The sequence below is a fragment of the Pistacia vera genome, unplaced genomic scaffold, assembly GCF_008641045.1.
Source record: "Pistacia vera cultivar Batoury unplaced genomic scaffold, PisVer_v2 Contig1348, whole genome shotgun sequence".
Classification (NCBI taxonomy): domain Eukaryota; kingdom Viridiplantae; phylum Streptophyta; class Magnoliopsida; order Sapindales; family Anacardiaceae; genus Pistacia; species Pistacia vera.
The window spans coordinates 20,086-37,489 of record NW_022195410.1 but is presented as its reverse complement, the minus strand read 5'-3'; the positions used below and the strand labels follow the sequence as shown (position 1 = coordinate 37,489).

At 34.8% G+C, this 17,404-nt stretch overlaps 1 protein-coding gene across 1 annotated transcript; it reads right to left on the bottom strand.

Annotated features, from left to right (window-relative positions):
- Window positions 1-10,907: 10,907 nt before the first annotated feature.
- On the bottom strand, window positions 10,908-12,309 carry LOC116122486 (DNA-directed RNA polymerase III subunit RPC8-like). Its single transcript, XM_031408322.1, has 3 exons — window positions 12,199-12,309; window positions 11,986-12,081; window positions 10,908-11,223 (listed from the first exon to the last, which is right to left on the bottom strand). Exons 1-3 carry the CDS (start codon window positions 12,307-12,309, stop codon window positions 11,086-11,088), a joined length of 345 nt encoding a protein of 114 aa, XP_031264182.1. The 3' UTR covers window positions 10,908-11,085.
- Window positions 12,310-17,404: the final 5,095 nt, after the last annotated feature.

Below are 17,404 nucleotides of genomic sequence, written 5' to 3'. Positions count from 1 at the left end.
ATTTAAGGATGTTAACAGTGGATTTGATTGTATTTTTATGCCTGACTTTGATGTTATTTTGGGCATGGATTTCCTAGGAGATATGGAGTAGAGATTGATTATCATCAACTTAGTATGTTAATCAATAGTGTAAAAGCCAGAAAATTTTTAAGAAAAGGGTGCTCCAGGTATATTGCCCATATGGTGCAAAGCAGTGATGTCCTTCGATCAGAGATCCAAAATGTGCCAATAGTCCAGGAGTTTCTAGAGGTATTTCTGGATGATTTGCCAGGTTTACCTCTAGATAGAGAAATGGAATTTTGCATTGAGTTGGCATCAGGGACAACACCGATTTCTAAAGCTCCTTATCATATGGCCCCAGCCGAGCTCAAGAAATTGAAGAATTAGCTCCAAGAACTCCTAGACAAGGGTTTTATTCGACCCAACCATTCTCCCTAGGGTGCTCCGATTCTATTTGTGAAGAAGAAAGATGGATCGTTACGGATGTGCATATATTATAGAGAGTTGAATAAAATGATAGTGAAGAATAAGTACCTGTTACCTTGCATAGATGATTTATTTGATCAGCTTAAAGGAATAGCAGTGTTTTCAAAGATTGATCTAAGGGTGGGTTATCATCAAGTAAGAGTTGCAGCACAAGATATCGCCAAGACTGCATTTCAGACCAGATATGGGCATTATGAGTTTATAGTGATGCTTTTCGGGTTAACCAATGCCCCAGTACTCTTTATGGATTTAATGAACCGGGTGTTTCATGATTGTCTTGATCGATTTATAGTGGTATTTATTGATAACATCCTGGTTTATTCTAAAACAAGAGAAGAGCATGAAGAGCATTTGAGATTTGTGCTATAGCAGTTAAAAGATAAGAAATTGTTTGCCAAATTTTCTAAATGTGACTTCTAGTTGGATCAAGTTATCTTCTTGGGCCACATTATCTCAAAAGAAGGCGTGTCAGTAGATCTCAGCAAGGTAAAGGAAATCCTAGGGTGGCAAAGATCGAAGATAGTAAAAGAGGTTAGAAGTTTCTTGGCGCTTGCAGGCTATTATAGGCGATTTGTAGTAAGATTTGTTCAGTTGGCTAAGCCACTTACAACTCTTACCAAACAGGGAACTCCTTTCATATGGCCTGATGCATGTGAAGAGAGTTTCCAAAAGTTAAAAGGAAGACTTACCACAACTCCTATTCTAGTGTTACCATAAGAGGGTGTAAACTATGATATTTATACATATGCCTCACTTCAGGGACTTGGTGCTGTGTTGATGTAGTTGGGTATGGTAATAGCTTATGCTTCCCGACAGTTGAAAGAGTATGAGACAAGATACCTTACGCATGATTTAGAGTTACTAGTTGTAGTTTTTACATTGAAGATATGGAGGCATTACTTTTATGGGGCAAAGAGTAATATTTATACCGATCATAAATGTTTGAAGTATTTCTTCACCCAAAGGGAGTGAATATGAGACAAAGGAGATGGTTGGAGCTAGTAAAAGATCATGATTGTGAAATCAAGTATCAACCTGGAAAAGCCAATGTGGTAGCTGATGCCTTGAGTGAGAAAGCCTTTTTGTCTCAGCTTACAGTGCAAAAAGAATTATTGGAAGAATTTCTCAAAGAACAGATAGAGATGATACCAAGAAGAATTGCCAGGTTAGAAATTCAATCTACTTTACTGGAAGAGATTAAAGAAAAGCAAGTTGTCGACGAGTTGTGTCAGAAAATGAGTCGACGAGTGCTAGAAGTCAAGATATCAGAGTATCAGATTTTAGTTGATGTTCTCAGTTTTAGGAGTCGTATATGCATTCCTTAGGATGCTATGCTAAGAAAGAAGATTCTTGCGAAGGCTCATGACACACCATACACTGTGCATCCTAGAGAAACCAAAATGTATCAAGATTTAAAGAAGAGTTATTGGTGGCCAAGTATGAAGAAAGATATCAAAGACTATGTAGCAAAATGTCTGGTTTGTCAATAGGTCAAAGCAGAGCACCAGAGACCATCAAGATTGCTTCAGCCACTCAGCATTCCTAAATAGAAATGGGAAAATATATCAATGGATTTCATTACAGGCCTTCCAAGAGTTCAAAAGGGTTATAATGCACTATGGGTGATAGTAGACAGATTAACTAAATCAGTGCATATTCTTCCAATAAAAGACAATAGCACCTTAGATCAATTGGCCCAGATCTACATTAGAGAGATAGTTAGATTGCATGGGGTGCCCAAGACAATAGTATCAGATAGAGATTCCAGATTTGTTTCAGCTTTCTAGACTAGTCTACAGAGAAACTTGGGTACCAGGTTAGCATTTAGTACAGCTTACCACCTACAGATAGATGGTCAAACTGAGAGAACCAATCAGGTGCTTGAGGACATGCTGAGAGCGTGTTGTATGGATTATAAAATGACCTGGCATGAGATGTTACCATTGATAGAGTTTGCTTACAACAACAGTTATCAATCTACAATTAAGATGGCTCCTTATGAAGCTTTATATGGTAGATGATGTAGATCCCCACTACATTGGAATGAAGTAGGAGAGACAAATGCTTTGAATGCAGCTCTTGGACCGGAGATAACTCAAAATATGATAGAAGACATTAAGTTGATCAGAAATAAAATGAAACAAACTGAAGACAGACAAAAGAGCTATGTAGATTTAAAGAGAAAAAAATGTAGAATTTGAAGTGAGTGATAAAGTGTTTATTAAAATTTCCCCCTATAAGTGAGTAATGCGTTTTGGCGGGAAAGGAAAACTTGCCCCTAGATACATTGGTCCCTTTGAAGTATTGCAACGAATAGGAAAAGTAGCTTACAAGTTGGCGCTACCACCAAATTGGATAGAGTACACAATGTTTTCCATGTGTCAATGCTTCGAAGGTATGTCAGCAATCCCTCCCATATATTAAAAGTAGAAGAAGTGGAATTAGAGGAGAATCTTGCTTATGAGGAGAGTGCAGTTTAGATATTAGACAGAAAAGTTAAAGAGCTCCAAAATAAAAGTATTCCATTAGTAAAAGTTCTATGGAGGAATCATAAAGTAGAAGAAGCTACATGGGAAGTAGAACAAGATGTACGTAACTACTATCCTGAGTTGTTCACTTGAATTTCGCGGACGAAATTCTTTTTTTTTTTTTTTTTTTTTTTTGGGGGGGGGGATTGTAAAACCCACATCAAGGTACGGTAATTTTATCTATGCCCTAATACCCTTAGTGGATTCTTGCTTAGACAAATGTAAAGAAAACTCATTAGGGGTAAAATGGTATTTTTACTCATAATTAGATGAAAAAGTGGGGAGTGAAAGGAAGCAAAATAATATGAAGAAGATAATAGAAATGAAGGTATTTTGGTAATTGACTAGGATATAGATGAGATTTCTTAGAAAGTGCAAGGGTAAAATGGGAATACATGTGTATATTATTAGACATAAGGTTTCATTGAATAAACCCTAACCCATTTTTAGCCTTTGTACACACCGCCCTCATCCGTTTTTCTCTCAAATTTCTTCACCAAATCTCAAAGAGAATTCATAGGATTTGGCTTAGATTTTTATAGATTTTCAATCCTAAAGCATCCAAAGGTAAGATTCTAGCACAAGGTGTGTGATTAAACTTTAAAATTTTAAATTCTTATGGTTTTTATATGATCTAGGTCTAAGAGGAAGAGACTTTTAGCAAAGGGAGGTTATATCATACATTCAAGGTAAGTAAACTCAATTTTAGCCTTGATTTGAGTAATAATCATGTAGAATGATTCTTACATATTGTATGTGAGAATTATTGGCTGTTTTGATGTTGAATGATGTGTAATTTCAGCCATGAGAAGTAGTGTATGAGTATGTGGTGATTTGGTGAAGTTATGGAAGAATTATTGTTGAAACTTTGGAGTGTTGAATTATTGTTGAAACCGGCTAGTTTTAAGGCTAAAGCTAGCGAGTTTTTGCTCAAATTTTGGTAGATTTAGAGAGATGTGGAAGTGTGGCCAACTAAGTATTTGCATGTGCATATGAATTGTTTGATGAAAATCCAAAGAGAAAATGCATGTATGAGTTGGTTAAACCCTATTGAAGAAAGGGTTAGAGAAAGACAAGAATTGAAGTAGAAAAATTATGTTGGGCTTAACCAAGTGTAAATTTTAGTATTCAAGAGTGCATTTTGTTATGCCAAAATTTTAGAATATCACTTGGTCAAGTTAGTTCAATGAGATAAAGGGTTTTTAGTGCATGGTTCAAGTTACTTGACCCTTTAGTATTTCTTGAATAGCACATTTGGGAAAGTGTTAGAAAAGAATTGTATGTTAAAGTGTTACTTTGATATGACATTATTGATAATAGAAAATGGTATAATATGTCATGACATATCAATATGCCATAATGAATTCTCAAGTTTGTGTATTTGAACTTGGAAAGAACATCAAAGAATGGGCTTGATCATGCATATATTGTGCATATAGCCTTGATTTGGTAAGTGAGAATATAAAAGAAAGTGTTAGCAAAGAATGAGAGAAAGAAAGAAAAGAAAATATCTTATAGATTCTTTTTAAGCTAACATGCAAATATATATATTTGCTTATGTATTAAAGAATGAAATTGTAGAATTTCCATAGTTTGGAAATTTATTTAGAAATGTGTATAGAATCTCTTTCTATTCTCTTTCTATAGAATGATATGTTAGAAGGTTGTTGCGATGGGGGACCCATGAGTGACAGAGATGCAGAAAGTTCCTACATACACGCTGCCATTAGTGAGCGGTCTCAGAATAGAAAAACAGAATTAGTACATTCCGTTAGCAGTGCATGTGGATGAGGACTGTACCCAGAAAGAATTTCATAATACACTCACACAGCCAAGGTTCCAAATCCATGTCTCAGCCTAGTCCGATCGGCAAACCAAAATAGAAAACATAAAAGAAAAGAAAGTTTATTATTCTGCATATGTATTATGCTACTTGCATTATTTAGAATTTCTCATGTGCTCGATGATGTATATTTTTATTAATTGTCCTTGCACGTCGGTAAGTAGCAAATTAGAATACGAGAAAAGAATGCAGAATAATAGAAAAGAAAGAAGCATAATAGAAAAGAATGCAAAATAATAGAAAAGAAAGAAAAATACTAGCAAATAATGAAGAATACTAGAAAAGAATGAAGAATATTAGAAAAGATTAAAGTGAGAAAAGGAAAGTCAGAATATACGTAACAGAGGAAAAGCAATAGTGTAGTTTGGTTTACTTACTAAGCAATTAGTACTCACTCCGTTATTTTACTGTTTTGCAAGTACTAGATGATTTACAGTCGGGTGGGACATGAGTAAGCGGAGGAGTTTGGCGGCACTGTCCAAGAATATTTTGTACTTATTAAAGTATATTATTATTTTTTGTGTATATATTTATATGAATTAAAATTAGAGTTTTTGGATTTTACATTCTATATATATGTATATATGTTTTGCTGTCGCAGGCAACCAAAATTAAGATCTATACTCCAAATAAAAAAAAAAAACAAAAAAAAAAAGATAAATGTAGTAGTGTGAGTAAGGATCGTTCCCATGGAGAGTGTCTAGTCTGGTTTTTGCTACGTGAAAAGGATTGGGGGGGGGGGGGGGGGGGGGTGAGTAGTGGTGATGGGGGATTTGAGTAGAATGAAACAATTTAAGGAAAAACAACTAAGGGACAATTCAAATTAAATTATCAAAATCAATCAAAAGAACAAACCTTAGTCTAAGTCAACATCCACCATCGGAATTTTACAACTGATCATCGATGCAAGTATATATCAATTCATACTTTGAATATTCACCGTTGGAACTATTTTCCAATCTCTCTATAGTTGTAGTTAATTAGGAAACAAGCGATCTAATTAATCTTACTACTAAACAACCCAAGACAAGCGCTAAAGATTTAATCTAGTAGCAGCCTTAAGAACTAGAGAGATCGATGAAGCTGAACAACACAAACACAAGCAGTTGTATTTAATTTAGTCGAGCGTTCTTCTTAAGATTTAATAATTCCTGACACAACAAATTCTTAACTCTTAGTTACTCACAAATTAGAGGGATCAAACAATTACGGATTTGATATCTAATTTAGCGATAGATTGCAACAAATAATAAACTAGTAGGCCTTCTAGTAATTAAATGAGACAATCATGAAAATATGCATAGAAGAACATCCAATACTCAAAGCATATATCGAACACTAAAAATAGATTAGATCTCACAGTTTTAGTGATTTCGAGGCCTCCGTTTCCTTCAACCAAGTTATGAAAATTTGGCCGCTCATGGCCATCATGAAAACTCAAAGGAGAAGTTGAAGAAGAGGGGAAGGAGAGGCGTGTCTAGTACATCCCAGTCTGATCTCTCTTCCCCTCTTAAAAATATCCAATTCAAGTCTTTGAATTCTACTCAATCTCCTAAAAATATTCGAAGTTTTATCCTAAAATAACATTTATACAAATCTGATTAATTAAAAATAAAATAAAGTCCTAATATAACTAGGAAAGTGGTGTTTCCAGCTGTAACTTTCATGCACTAGATCTTCAAAACTTCCAATAATAAACGCATATTTGAATTGCATGATAAGGTCGAATGTTCTAGAAAGTCAGCAGTGCAGGCGCATCAGATTCAAGCCTGATTAAAACCTTGATTCATCGAGTATCTCTCCAAACTCAAAACATGAAAGTTGTAGATCTATTTCTTGAGGTCCCATGGAATTTTGAATCATCTCAATCGGAGCTCGGATGAGGGAGTTATGCTCAGATTACGAAGCGATGTTGAAACTGTCCAAATTCACGTAATTAGTTTTGTTTTGCATTTAACTTCTCCATTTGCATCCTAAATCAAAATAAAATAATAAAGAGTACATTTAGGCACCAAATAAGTATAAAATACTAGACATTAAAGGGGCAAAATATGACATTTTGCATTCTCATCAGTTTTCAAAAGTTATTTAGAGGAATTTGAATATTTCCCAAAGAATTACTCGCTAGAGAGAATATTACAGGTTTGGCCGAAGAACAAGGAAGGCCTACATTCACTGATATATTATTCAAGTGTAAGTATCGTTTGGGTCACAAAGAGTGGATTTTTTTCCTACTGGAGAGGGGAAGTTTTTCTCTTACTCCTCTTTCAGAGCTGGAGCCTGAACCAGGAAAAAAAGATCTCTTCTTCTTTGGCCCTTGTCTCTATTTATATGGAGACTTGGGAGTGTCATGATAACAGGTGCGTTAGCTGGGTTGTCATATGTCACATGACAGCCGGAGACTCACATGCCCTTACGTTGTAGGGAATGATGGTGTTCCTTCTGACAGCAGGTGCCTTTACAAATTTCCTTTTAGTTTAGTTGCATGAAAGGCACATGGAGTTTGCTTTGTCGGGTGTTGTCGATCGAAGCAGGCAGCTATACGTGGTAAGGTGATCTGGCCGAGTGAAAATATATTTTTACACGGTGGGCCCCCTTTCCTGCCTCGCCAAATGTCATGCTCGCATATGTTTGCTGATTTTTTGTGCTCTCCTTGGTTCATCTTTGCCCCTGTGTCTGGTGTCTACTTCAAGCAGAAGCATATTTCGGGCTTTCTTAACTAATCTCGAGCTGAAGATTTTTAGCGCACAACAATTTCTTTCTACAATCCTTTTCTTAGTTTTTTCACGTAATATTTTCTATTCCACTCTTTTCTTTTTTTGGTATAGTGTCGTTGGTATTAAAGTTTTGTGCAATCTTCGATCGTCTCTACCTCATCAAAAAATAAATAATATTCTTAGCACAAAAATATATCATTACATAATTTATATTCGTAACATAACTCATGATCCTATGAATCGTGTTAGTGAATCATATTAAATATGCGAACTCAATAATTGTTTTTTATAAAAAAAAAAAAAATGCTGTAACTTGAAATAAAAAGAAAATTTTCAATAAAAAATTCAACTCAATAAATTAGTTTTGAATGATGTAACAGTAAAAGAGTAAATTCACTTCAGTTGTATATAAAATTTGTTACTTAATGGAGGTCATTATGCCAATTTATTGAGTTAATTTCTCTATATAAAAAACATAAATATATGGCCTTAATAAAAGTGGGTTACAACAAATAATTAATTACACTATGTTTGGCTTACTATTTTTATCCAGATTCTGGATCCTATTCTCCAAATAACTTTTGGCTTATTATTCCAAGAATATTACCCTATTTTTTAATTACTTTTAGACCCCATAAGGTTATTAATTTCATCAAATACACCCTAAAAAAAAAGTTTAAAAATTATCAAAAACACCCCCGCAACCCATACTCGCCAGATTCCGGCAACCACCGTCGATGGTAGCCGAAATCTATACAACGGCCAACCTGCCGACCATAAATGGCCGGAAGTTCACGGATCTGGCCTTTTCCAGCCAGATCCACCACGGATTTGGCCGGAAAAGGCCAGATCTGGCCGTGAACGACGGCCAAATCTTGGCCATCGTTGATCGAAAACGACGGCCAAAGATGGCAGTCGTTTTGGCCTTTTTCGGCCGTCGACGGCCACGGCAGGCCGTAGATCTGGCCTTTTCCGGCCAGATTTGTGGTGGATCTGGCCGGAAAAGGCCATAACGACTCGTTACGACGCAGATCCGACCGGTCTGTGTCGTAACGCGATTTTTCGGCCAGATTCCGGCGGTAGTGGCCAGAATCTGGCACTGTAGGTGGTGGGGGTATTTTTGTCAATTTACATGTTGGGGGTATTTATGAAATTAGCAAACTTAGGGGGTTTTTCTATAAATTTTGTAAATTTTACCTCGTAATACTCCCATATTCAATTATCCAATACTATCCCCAAAATCCTACCCAAAATAATAAATCAAAAGCATACTTAATTATTATCCGTGTTTTCCTTTGATAACTGAAAATTAGTTGTACTTTGACAAAACCAGAAACTTGTTAACATAAAGGAAAAAGGAAACCATAAGTCGANCAGTATAATAAAGAAAAGACAAACAAAAAGGCATAACAATTCTGTAAGGAAAACTACACTCAAGGTTTAAATTTATCCACAATCCATCCGTCCGAAGTGAAATTTCACTATTATGAAATCTATGATAAAGTTAATATATTAGTTCAAGAAAATGTCCTGTAGATCAGTTTTACTTGACAGATCTGGGAGGATTCTTCAAGCCATATACAGCCAAAGTTTCCTCTACTGAGTAAAGATGACTAGATTTCTATTCTCGTTAGAAGTGTGCAAGTTTTTAGGGTAGAACCAGAGTCGACAAGTACCTAGGGTGTCAGTTGTTTGGTGGAACCGGCACTGTGCAGTTCCTGTTCCGGTTCTGGTTCCACCACTTTAGGAACCGTAATCGGAACCAAGGTTTGGCTACCCAGCATGGAGCCGATGGGGTATCTGGGGTGTATTTGTAATTCCTGTAAACAGTTGGGGGTGTACTTGTAATATTTACAGGGTATATTTGTCATTTTTGTGAACAATAGGGGTGTATTGTAATTTTATGTGAACAGTGTCGGGTACCCGGAGCTGGAACCTGTGGTTCAGATTCCAGTTCCAGGCATTTAGGAACCGGAACCCACTGCGGTTCCAATGCTTGGGACGGGTAGCTGGACCCGCCCACCCCTAAATTATTTTATCATGGCTCAATTTCATCATCCCAGTCAGGGAAGTCAATTCCCAACTAATACTTGCCACCATCAACGTGTTCCATGCAATCCCAAGTTTTATTTAAGGGAAAACAACAAACAGAGACATTCTGACAAAAATGAGCATATATGTAAGGACAAAATATTGTAGTAAGGCAACAGAAAATGTGTACTGTCCTGTACTTTGGCAAAGAAGAACGCTAGAGAGATAGAAGAGAATTAATACAGCTGCATCAGAAGATGGAAACACGTTGAGTTGCCTGGCACTGATAGAAAGACTCAATCTTATCGGGAAAAAAAAAAGCTGCTACTGAATTCAGCAACACCACAAGGCTTCAATTTCGACCATTAATCATTCAAGAATACCACAAGGACGCTTCAATTGCAGCCACAAATATCAGTCAAGAATGTATGTACAAAAAGTAGGAGATCAGGGAATTCTCTCTTCAAAAATAGGTTACTTCGATGAACCAAGGCTAAAACCCTTATTAAACAAATAAGGTTTTTTTTTTTTTTTTTCCCCAACAGGCAAGCAAAGATCAACCCCTCAAATTACGAGCACAAGATGATAAAGATTGCAATCAAACACAATCTTTAACCGAGGAAATGGATTGAACCCTAAGCCTTGCAATCAGTGACAACCAGCATATCCATGAGATGATGATGGGAACTCAACCAAAACAATCAAAATACAGTTCAATAACACTCAGGACAACCAATAAGTAACAAGCAATCTGTATATATTGATATGATAATAGTAACAAGATGGTAAGAAAGAAACAGAGCAAAATGATAAACAGCAAAATAAGGGAGTACTTAGCACTTCGAGAAGCTAGCGGCCTCCCAACAAAGATCCAAAATATTCAATATCCTCCACACGCTTTTTCCCTCTCTTATATACAATAATGAAGTCATGCCCAAATTACCCTTTTCTAAATCCACGTGGAATATTCCACACTAACTAACTCTCTTCTCAATTACCCTTTCTGCCCCTTCCTCTCTTCTTCTTGTAAATCTTAGTTATAGGAGGTTTATCAGATGACCAGCAGAGCACTGTGCTCAACAGGACCTAAGACTCAAAAACTCATTTTGAGTTATAATTTACCATTCATAGATAAGAGAGTTGTCCTCCTAAACCATCCTTGTGTAGAAATCTTGGCATAGGTTTGAAGGAGAGATAACAACAGAAGACAATCAGTTGAAAGAATAAAGCCTGAATTTTATGGACAATCAAAGATGTCTTCCCAACTGAACAAGACCATCAAGTCCTATGGAATCACAACCCAAAGACTATCCAATCTACAGTCCTTATTGGAACTCCTTAGCAAAAAACCATGAAACTAGAAGGTTAAACTCCCCCTCCAGCCCTCGAGAAAATTAAAGGAGCAAATCCATCCATATGATACATACTTCTTAAAAAGGTATATAAAAAAATAAGGAAAATATTACAAGTGGATGCATATCTAGAGTAGATCACAACAAAATAAGGTACTGAGATCGTTGTTAGACATACAGCGCAAACCATTGGCATCAGATTCTTTAAGTTTAGCAGCAATGATCTCTCCCACAAAGGGGCGAAACACAACCAATCTAAACTCGACCTGCCAGATGTACAAAACAAGATTGTCAACAAATTTGAAATTCACTGAGTCGGTACTGTATTTTATACAGAAAATTCATGGCACATGACAAAAATATCCTATGATCATGTATCAGAAGAAGCTGATCAATTATAAAATCAAGATCCCAAATTGCTTTTAAAAGAATTGTTAAAGAACCAAACAAGTTCACTATAAAGGTATGTCTTCCCCCCCCCCCCCCCCCCCCCCCCAAGAAAAAAAAAAAGTGTATACACAAACTAATCATAACTGTGAGAGGCTTCGCCCAAAAATAATTATTCCAAGCAATATAAAATCTAAAAATACATTCCCATTGAGGACAACTTGAAAGTTACGCGACATCGCACTTTTTCTTTTTTTCCCTTTGGAGTGAGACAATGGTTACATGCTAGTGAGTATTAAGCTTTGAATTAAAGCCTCTAATACCACGACAAAGAAGCTTTTCCACATAGTCTCAAGGGCATCTTCACTCCTCACCTTATTCATGACAAGCAAATAAATAAAACTAAACTAAACTAAAAAATCTAGGAAATATTACAAAGCACAAACTTGGAACCCAATATCTTGCACATCCCCTTAACCTAGCACTGACAAATCCAATCCAAAGTAAACAAAATTACAATACAACAAATGAAGCGAATACAACTAGCACATTAATAGCTCGTGAAAAAACCTGAAAATGATTTGATGACGTTGAGAATACATACACCTGAGATAAAAACATATTAAAGTTCATATATATACCGTATATGTGGAAGCACCTTCTCCTGGAAAAATAAATCCACCTTCAATTTTGAAGATATCATACACAGAAATGCAGAGTCCCAAGTTTGCAACAACCTTCAAAACAAAAATAATTACCTTCTTCTACATACTATCCAGCACAGTTCATAAATATCCAACAAACTTAAATTAGAAAAAAAGTGTAGAGTCAAAGTAAAGAAAAGTTCCACATACCTTATCTAAGAAAATATTTTCTAACTCTAATTTAATAGCTTCATCAAGAGGACGGCTAAGGAGATGAGGAGGCAAACGCAGTGTGTGCTCAATTTTGCTAAGATAAAACATTTTCACCGTCTCCTACATTTCCAAAAAACCCAATTAATCAAATCACATCCAATACACACCCAAATTGAAAGAGTACCCAACAAATACACACCGAAAGCGACCATGAAATTCGGCGCAACTGTCACCAATTGCATCATTTTAAACAACAACAGGATCAAATTAGAAGAAAAAAATACAAACCTTTAACTAACGGTTGAGATTATTCAGGTAGGACGCGTTGAGTCGAGTAAAGGAGAGATGGTGGAGATAGGGGTGGGGCGAGGCGGCTGTCGCCAGAGGAGGGGTGGCGGGTATTGAATTGAGGGAGAGGCGGGGCGGGGTGCGAGTTGAATGGGTGTGTGCCTGGCCCGGCGGGAATGTGTAACTGGTTTTTAATTTTTAATGTTATATTGGAAATTAAAATTTTAAATTTTATATAAAATTAAGTTTGTTATATGAAAATACAATAGTGCCCTAACGCCAGATATGTCATGTGTCACAGAGTTTTACACCCAAAAAAACTAACTCATAAGGAACTCTCTTGCTATATGTCAAAACCTTCCCAATACACTTTCGATATGAGATATATGATATAAGTTCTCACCCAAGCCAATGACGAGGGTTTCATTGTGGGATCCGTGACATTCACCCTCATCCAATCTTGTGACACAATTATCACAGATGCCTGTCAATCTCACTCTCGAGTGAACCCACTATCACACTTGAACGTCTCTCTACGTGGGTGCTTAATGATACATCGAAAGACGGATCAAGTTTGCTATGATATCACTGGAAGTTTTACACCAAAAAAAGTTAATCCATTAGACGAAGGGACTCCTCTCTTATAAATCTAAGACCTCTTCAATGCGCTTTCAATGTAAAATTCGCGACATATGTCATATTAACATAGATCATAATGTTAACTAAAACTTTTACTAAATTCAAGTCTATTTGATCATAATTTTAGGGACTAAAGAAATTTTCTCACTTGTATGGTAAATAAGACTAAAAAAAAAAAAATTATAAATGAAATTGTAAAAGAAAAACAAAAAACCTAGACAAATATAAACCAAATGAAATAACCATTTTTCGTTTAAATAAGATAATAGCTGAAAAAACTAGAAAAATTAATTTATGTTTTGTTACTTAGTAAACATATAAAATAATATTTTTTATGAGTAATTCTCTAGACGTCTTATAATAACAATAATGCTACAGACATCGGGATTTTTGTACCGAAATATTGTACCGGCCTACGTGTAATACACATCTGAATATTTTTACAATTTTTTTCTAGTGAACGGTCGTCCATCAAATTTGGACGGTCATTCACTCACATGGACACCCGTCCATATTATATGGACGAGCGTTCATATACAAGGGACAGGCGTCCCCATTTAAAGGACGCCTGTCCATAAATAAAATATAATAAATTTTTTTTATAAATATTGGGGACGGCCGTCCATCTGTTATGGACGGCCATCCATTACTTTTGGACGGGTGTCCATTTGTAATGGACGCCCGTCCATACTTAAAAAAAAAAAAAAAAAAAAAAAAATGTCTGCTTCTTCTTCTTCCTTTCGTAAATGTTCCATTTTCTTTCTATTGGAATAAGGGCGCCATGCAGCTTGGATGAAGCATGCGGCCCATGTCCTCCACTATTATGAGTAGAACCTGAAGGTGTGCTCCCTCTTCATCTTTCCTAAGTTTCCCAGCCAGCTGATGAAACTCTTCCAGAACTGTGTCTTGTGATTTCTTCTCCACTTCTTGGGTTGCCATTGTGACTGAGTTAAGGAGTAGTGTTGTTGAGATAGTAAAGATGGAAGAGATTGGATGAATTTTAAATTTTCAAAGATGGAATAGAAAAGGGAAAATACCCAGCTGGGGTTGTCTTGAAGAATAAGTTAGAAAGTTAAAGATGAAGTAATTTACAGATTCTTGAAGAATTTTGGATACCTTCGCAATTTTGTGAGAAGCTATTCTGGGGGCAAGATAAGCCAATCCAATAATATTGATCATCTTCCTGAAATATATAAAGAAAACAGGAACTGAAACCCCATGAATAATTGCACCAATGATCCCAAAGCCATTAACACACAGTCCTAAAAATCTGCAAATGTAAATAGTTTCAGCAATGAAACTCAAACAAAACAAGAAGAAGAAGAATGAACTAGAATAGAAAAAGAGAGAAAGAATAATGGACGGCCGTCCCTTTAGTGTGGACTGCCGTCCATTGGTTATAGACGCCCGTCCAAACTTAAGGGACGCCCGTCCACAATTTATGGACGGGCGTCCAAATTTTTTATTTTATTTTTTAAAACAAATTAAGTTTGGACGGGCGTTCCGTATTTGCGGATGCCCGTCTAAAATTAAGGAACGGTCGTCCACAACCTATGAACGGTCGTCCATAATGTTTTACAAATTTTTTTATTGTATGTTATTTATGGACGGACGTCCTTTAAATGGGGACGCCCGTCCCTTGTATATGGACGCCCGTCCATATAATATGGACGGGCGTCCATGTGAGTGAATGGCCATCCAAATTAGAAAAAAATTGTAAAAATATTCAGATGTGCGTTACACGTAGACCGGTACAGAATTTCGATGTAACTTTTTCGGTGTCCGTAGTGTTATTGCTGATAATAATTCACCCCTCGGGGCTCGATCCCTCGTTTTTCACATGAAATTACAAGACTCATTACGCATGTTTATCAATCATTTGAATTTGCTGGGTGGAGTAGAAGGGTGTTATTTGAATAATAAAAACATTTAGTTGTATATTTATTATAACTGAATTATTAAAAAAAAAAAAAAAAAAAAAAAAAAAGACAAGAATGAAATAACAATTCATTTATTATTAGTGCTTGATTTTGACACTAACAACTTTACATGTGTAAAATATTAAGTTACACATGAGCATATTATGGTAAATGGGTGAGGTACCGTTTGCATAGTAACATGCAAAGACGTAAAAAATAAAAAAGATAGTAAGATTTTTTTTTATGGTTCAAATACTTAAAGTGAGTCCTATATTTACTATGTTATTTTTATATAAATATGTTCCTGATCGTTACACAAGATTATAAGAGGTTGCGAACTACGATCTAGTATTACAAGTGCTTGGTGTTCTAAGTATTCTTAAAGAATGTCAAGTCAGTCTTTTTTTAGCAGTGTGTCTTTGCTATTTTCTTTGTTGAATTTAAGGATGTATGATCCCAATTTTGTAAGGGGGAACTACCTATTTATACCATTGTACTCAAGGTAATGATTACACTTTTGCAAGTGGTTTGATGTTGTGTAGATCTCTCCTGTCTTTCCGTTCATTGAGAACTCAAAGAATATCTTTAAATTAAATGGGACTTAAACAGGTATATGAACCAAATTCATTCATAGATAAATTTTTGAGTTAGCTGCGTTGTTGACAACTATATTCCTTTCGCCTTTGGAGATGTGACAAGTTCTGAATGGTGGAAAGCTTTATTGAACTCTGATTGGTGTTTAATGATGTCAACGTAGGTCAGCTCTTATTTTAAGCATAACATTTATTGTATACATTAATCCCCAATCTTTATCAATCTATAATTTTGTGTTACATTCTTCAAATATTGTATACATTTATTAAAAAAATATCAATTTTCTATTTGAAATCAAGTATTAATCTAAATTTCTTTAAAAAAACGAAATAGGGGTTTATATTAGAAATATCATCAATTAGGGTACAATCTTTTCAAAAATATTTAAAGGAAACAAAGATGTTGTAAATCCTTCAATTAAGGGACATAAACAGTAATTTAGAGTTAAATTTAACTTTATATAGAGGCAAAACAAGAATTATGTGAGTTTAATTATTTATTTAAAAAATTACCAAAAATTTAAAAAAAAATTAAAATTTTAAATTAAAACACAACAAAAATTAAAAAAACTGGAAAAAAGAAAAAAAAAAACGAAAAAAATGCAGCCTAGTAGTGCCGGTAGCTCTAGCCTCAATTTGGCCAGTCAGGTCGAATCAAGGCAATCTACCCATGCGTAGCTCAAGGCCAGCCGAAGAAGGGGAGCTACTGTAGGTGCAATTCCCTAGCGTGGCATCAATCTGGCAACGTAGGGCCAGATTGAGGCCAACACCGTCAGGCTCATCGCCGATGTTGTTGGCTTCATTTTAACATTTTTTTTTTTCATTTTTAGTAATTTTTCTTCTAATTTTTTTTCGATTTTCTTTAAAAAAAAATTGCTCATTCTTAGTTTGTTAATTTGTTTTTTTAATTAAAGAACAAAATTTATTTAAGAAATAGAAAATAGTGAAGGGCATTTAAGTCTTTTTAAAAATTTTCATTAAAGTTAACAATAAATCTCCTGTAGTTGTCCCTTAACTAAACGATTTATATCCTCCCATTGCAAAAGTTTGAAAAGTTTATACCTTCATTGATAATGTTTGTATATAATATTATTATTATTATTATTATTTTTGTTTAAAGTGATCTTATCAATTTAGGTATAACGTTTTCATACTTTTGCAATGAGAAGACATAAGTTATAGTTTTTTCAATTATGAGATATCTAATGGTTATTTACCATTAACTTTAACTGAAAAATGAGAATGACAAAATAATTTAGATGTGCTTCATATTTTCTTTTTCTTTTTTTTTTTTTCCTTTTCTTAAGTGAATTTAGTTCTTAAACATATATTTTAAAAGTTTTTCAAAAAAAGGCCAAAACCAATTTTTTTCCAAGGACACTAAAAAATATATATATATAATAAAAAAATTATTATATATTTTGTAAAAAGGGACAATTTAAATCTTTTATTTTTATTTTATTTGATAATTTTTATTTTAGAAAAAAAGAATATTTTTAATTTGTTCAATTATGTATTTGCCTTATTAAAGTTAAATCTAACCCTAAGGAACTGTTTAGTGTCCCTTAATTGAACAATTTAAACTTTTGTCCACCCATTGATGAAATTTGAAAAGTTTGTACCTTAACTGATAATATCCCTAAAAATTATATAATTCTTTTAAAATAATTTTATGTAAGCACAAAATATTTTGTTAGATAAAAAATGAATGACAAATAACATCAATATTTGATAAAAATTTACATTTTTATAATATTAAAATTA

Excerpts from the sequence above, each read along its gene's own strand:
- LOC116122486 (XM_031408322.1), bottom strand. The coding sequence starts at position 12,309 with ATGTTTTATCTTAGCAAAATTGAGCACACACTGCGTTTGCCTCCTCAT. Across the intron at positions 12,082-12,198 it reads AAAATATTTTCTTAGATAAG|GTTGTTGCAAACTTGGGACT; the intron begins GTATGTGGAACT and ends TTTGTTTTGAAG. Across the intron at positions 11,224-11,985 it reads AAGGTGCTTCCACATATACG|GTCGAGTTTAGATTGGTTGT; the intron begins GTATATATATGA and ends TACATCTGGCAG.